Below are 5,318 nucleotides of genomic sequence, written 5' to 3'. Positions count from 1 at the left end.
GAAAGGTAATTTTTGTGTATACGTGGTATTAATTGTTTTCGGTATTATAAAGCATACATAAGTGGCATTATGATTGTGTTTCATCTTATATTGCTTTTACATATTTAGAAACTACATGGACCAGTAAATAGATTATCAGAGTAAGTTCAATTTAATTCTTGTTAAAAAAACACCAAACTGTAAATAAAATACGTTATTTCTGTATCTGCTTATCAATGCCTTTGATAAAATGTTGCAAGTTATTGTATTTCTCTTTCAGAATATGTTAACTAAAACGATAAACCTCAGCCACTGCAAACGGGCAATAAGTAGAAAACAAGTTGGAGCAAAAATAATGTGAATATTCCCAAATAACAAACTGATAAGAAGATTCTATATAAAAACAACCATTATAAAAGCAATATGAAAGTGCTATTAGTTTTAGTCGTTGCCGTTTTTACGTTGAACGTTGCTTTGTCAAAACGCGACGGCGACAGACGTGATATGATCAGGCACTCCACTCATCGCGCGACGCGCGACGACGAACAAGACGTGCCCGAAACTAGTCACTGCGAACTGGAGATAAAGTGCAAAGGAGAAACCTCGACCTCCTCGTCGCCAGTCCGGCTGCCCATAAGAGGCCCGAGGGGTCCGGCAGGGCGCCCTGGGGAGAAGGGAGTACAGGGAGAACCTGGGATACCCGGGAAACCGGGAGAACCAGGTAAGGGAAATACTTTTTAAATCGTACTATTTATTTTCAAAATCAGGTAGTCAAAGAAAAAAGAAATTTTCGTGTTAACGAGGATAAAAATATATATAATTTACCTCGCGTTAATATTAAAAGATTGTTTTATTTAACATATTTTCTTCATTTTATTTGTACGATGCGTCATTATTATCCGACTAAAATTTCTAAAACTGGCATACGACGCTATTAGTCATTTGCATTCAGAAATTTAGAATGTTTTCGTGCATACGCTTCGCATACACAAATCTTGTTACGGGCAGGGTTATGTATAAAGAAATCGTCGTCAACTTATTAAGCAAATGCATTATTTGTTTTCGTTTGACTAAAAGGTTTACACAGTTTGTATTTGTTTTCTTCTCTCACAAACTGGCTTTGCATAATCATTCACACACATTTGTGCGACCCGATTGACGATCGACATATATAGGGTGTCGATAAATACACTTGCGATGCAAATATTTAAGAATAAGTCGCAGATGTTTGTTAATGTATAGCCCGGTCAAAGACCTGAAATGGCAAGCATACGTAGATTTATGGTTTGTTTTACTATAGTAATGTCTGGTCGTTTTGTGCGTTCATATGTTTGTTATAATTAATAGTCATTGTATGTATACTCCATTAACATTATATTTAAAACCCGATAACTTTTTCTTTCTGATCAAGTTTTGATATTCTTCCCGGTAATAAAATGTAAACGCTTACATCATTTCACCGAAAAAATATGTTTGTCTTTTTCTTGCGATGACTTGACGTTTTCATTTACTTCTGTTCAGGTAAGTCAGCGGTTCCCGCCAAACGATTTGCTTTCTTTGTTGGTCTCGGGGAAAACAGGGGACAAATCGAGGCCAATGTGGATCTCACTTTTGATAGAGTCATAACGAATGTGGGCGGGGCATATAATGAGCTGACGGGCAAATTTACCGCCCCGTTCTCTGGCACGTATCATTTTACTGTTGTAATTGCCGCTCAGGGGACAAAGAAGGTAAGTGAGAAGATTTCGATTCCGTCTTTGCGGTCATCCGTAAATACGAAGTGATTATAAAACCGTTTAACATTACAAAATTGTATTTGTACTTATATAAATAGTGACTTACGACACAAACCGCCTTAACAATTAGTCATCATTCAGTGTTTCGTGGTTTTTATCACATTTTAGTTTAAAAACGTAAACAAGATTGTTTTAATGCAATTGTGCGGGTGCAGTCGAGCGAATAAATCACGAAAAAGCATGTCTGCAACTATTCCGAATACAGAAATTAAAGCTACCAACTGCAAGTTGCATTATCGCCTTAAACGCACTGTTTTAACCTGCACTTTTTAAATAAACATTTTTCTTTCCTGAAAACTGCTATCGGTAACAGCGCGTGCAAAGTTAAGTGACGTGTGAACAAGACAACCCCGCATAATTAAGGTTAAAGATCACTAATAATATTAGAATCCTCGACAAATTAGGCTACACAATTACGAACCGTTATTTCATTCTCATGCATTGCTCACTATGTATGATAATCTGGTGTTTTTTGTAATTGATTAACTTTTCCCACATTCTCGTAGTCAATATATTTATATATGCTCATTCTGAATACCCCCACCCTCGCTGGATAATATGTGCTGTTGTTGCTAAATTATCGGAAGTCAAAATATTGTTATAAAAATTGTACTTTGTTATATTGCCCTTATTGTATATGTTATATACTTGGGTGAAAATAAAAGTTCTGTTCTGTTCTGTTCTGCAACGAATAAAGTTACCGACAATATGTTATAGCACATTTGCTATGAAACACTCGTGGCTGATGTGCAAACAATATTGATCGAGTCTGATAAATCTTATTCGAGACTGTCATTCAATTAATTAGTTTATCAAACTCGATTACACTTGCAGTGCGTATTAGCGTCAAGTGCAAACAAATAACGGGCAAGCGCTGAAGAAGAATGTTTTAATGATATGGATGTGTTAATTAAATTCCATCAAATTCAGTCTTAACATTATGATCATTTGTTACGATTATATCGTTATTTATTGCAAAACAGGGCATTGAAAACGGTCTACGTTATTGTTCAGAGTGGTTTACATACAATATTTAAATATGTGTAGATTTCTAAAAAGAACACATGTGAACGAAACAACACTAGTATGTATGTTGTTTATCATTTGTATTGACTATGCATTTCTTATTAACAACATTTTCCTATGACATGAAGTTGCATTTTACATGTATTGAAAACCACAACACAATTAAAACGATTTATTAAGTAAAATAATTTAAGTTTTTAAATCTTATGCAAGTAATTTAACAAGCCTACACAATTTGCAAATATGAGATAAAGTTTAAAAATGAAAATTTCCTCTGCGTAAAGGAAAGCGTGCAATGAAGCAAACGGATGGTAACTTCACCGTAAACTGTTAAAAAATGCGAGCAGAATTGTTAGCATTATCGAATCTTTGCGGCGTTTTTCCCTAAAACTTATTTCGTTTTAATGTATAGTTTGTAAAAAAAATAATTTTTGAAGACGTTTTGAACAAATCGAATCTTGCTCTAGAGAAATTACGATCTTTTGCATATAGATATTAAACCACGAAAATGCAACCTAAAGCCCAATTATGGATTTCTCATTATTATTTTTTTAACAAAGATGTATATACGTCTTTTTCAATTAAGATAATTGAATATGTAAGGCTAGGCTACAAGCAAGCTAAGCTTATGTTTAACTGTCATCGCAGGCTGCTGTGATGCTGATGAAGAACGACCAAATGATGACGACAGTCTGGGCGGAGAGTATTCCGTACTGGGCGACGTCATCAAGCACCGCCATCTTGAATCTAACATCCGGGGACCAAGTGTGGCTCGTGCTTCTGCAGCGAGCACCTTATCTGCATGGCTACATGTACTCGTCATTCTCCGGCTATGCATTATTCGCTGATGAATCGGAAAAGACATCGAATGTGATTGAACCTGAAAATAACGATTCGGAGTTCGTTGACAAGAGTGACATAGCAAACACAATTGTGAACGAACAATAATACGTACACACGACTTACATATCTCAGTGTCAAGTATATATTGTTGTATTTCAGTTTGTTTGTGGACGTTTTCGTGTAATTTGTTTTACTGTATTATTACTGGCATATAACATGACAAATTTATTGAGAAACAAACATTCAATGACATTTAAAATGTACAATATCAAAATAGATAACTTTCAAAAGAATGTGTTTACATCCCAACACAAAATAAATCTTAATGTATTTACTGAATTTTGCAATTACTATAACTTAAAAAAAAAATAAACTAGATATCGAGTATACAGTATTCATTTATGTACCAGTGTTTTATCGGCTGTTCAAATGTATATACGTATTGCAATGTGTTATTTAATGTTCACCATGGCGTTTCAACAATTTAATCAAGGTAAAGTATTGGCTTGGTAACATTGTTAATAAATGTATGATGTTTATAGTACATGTGTTGACTGCACACATAAACTCAAAACAATATACTTATATATAAAAAAAGTTTCATAGATGTACATTTATTTGGCTAATGATAGAAAGTCAAGTCATTTTAACCTTAAGAAATTTTCATCAACCATTTAATCTGGTCTCTGAATTGAACTGCCTACTTATCTTGTCCGTCAAATGTGCTGCTATTTATCTGGCCCGTCAACACGTCAGTAAGTTTATTTTTCGCTGGTCATATCTAAGCTATCGGTAAATGCCGGACTTCGGAGTTTTCAATATCCATAGATTGTATATTTTATAACGAAAACCCGAAAAGGCTGTAGAGTTTTATCATCAAGGGCATTTTGTCGACTCCTTTACAAAACACGTGGATATTTATAAATACTATCTAGACTATGAAAGTATCTTTTCAAAAGTATATATATTCAATTATTTAAGTGTGCATTGTTCAAGTATTACATTTTAATACTCTTTGCAAATTAAGAGTCACCTCATATTGATAAACATTCTGTTCTGTTCTGTATAAAACAGGGTCATTTGTTTTTGACGAGGCATGTCAACAAATGTCTGATAAGTGACGATTTCATGGGAACGTTTGTTGCGTTGCTTAGATGTATGATTATGTTGAAAATAAAGTATTTTATGTGACGCGTGTCCAAATGTATTAGTTTGACTATTAGCATTGTATATATCATTATAAATGCAATGATGAAAAAAAAAATATTACAGCCGAATTAAAAACAAACACCTAAACTCGCGAATTAGTCGCATGATTAACCCATTTATGCCTAGTGGACACTCCCATCCTTCTAAATTGGATCAATTTATTTCCAAAATTAGGGATGTCTAGTATATTTTATTCTATATTTAGAATATTTCTTACAGACATTCCTTTAAGAAAACAGCGCAGACCCAAGGCCTTTTTTCTAGACGCTAGGCATAAATGGGTTAATACTTTAACTAAAGCTAAATCGTGTTGTAAAACATATGAAACAGTATATTAATTATGTCATATCAACGACGTTTGACAGACACAATGAATAAACATACATTTACCGCCCTTAATTATTCACGTCCGGGGTCCAATTAATTTCGGTATATTTGTATACACAACGAATTGTGTGCTATGCA

General features: G+C 34.1%; 1 protein-coding gene across 1 annotated transcript; it reads left to right on the top strand.

The window, feature by feature from the left end:
- The first annotated feature begins 267 nt into the window (after positions 1-267).
- On the top strand, positions 268-4,835 carry LOC127859983 (complement C1q-like protein 4). Its single transcript, XM_052397658.1, has 3 exons — positions 268-700; positions 1,501-1,709; positions 3,450-4,835. Exons 1-3 carry the CDS (start codon positions 403-405, stop codon positions 3,747-3,749), a joined length of 807 nt encoding a protein of 268 aa, XP_052253618.1. The 5' UTR covers positions 268-402; the 3' UTR covers positions 3,750-4,835.
- Positions 4,836-5,318: the final 483 nt, after the last annotated feature.

Source organism: Dreissena polymorpha, chromosome 15 (genome assembly GCF_020536995.1).
Source record: "Dreissena polymorpha isolate Duluth1 chromosome 15, UMN_Dpol_1.0, whole genome shotgun sequence".
Taxonomy (NCBI): domain Eukaryota; kingdom Metazoa; phylum Mollusca; class Bivalvia; order Myida; family Dreissenidae; genus Dreissena; species Dreissena polymorpha.
The sequence above is the reverse complement of the archived record's forward strand: the minus strand, read 5'-3'. Positions and strand labels throughout refer to the sequence as shown.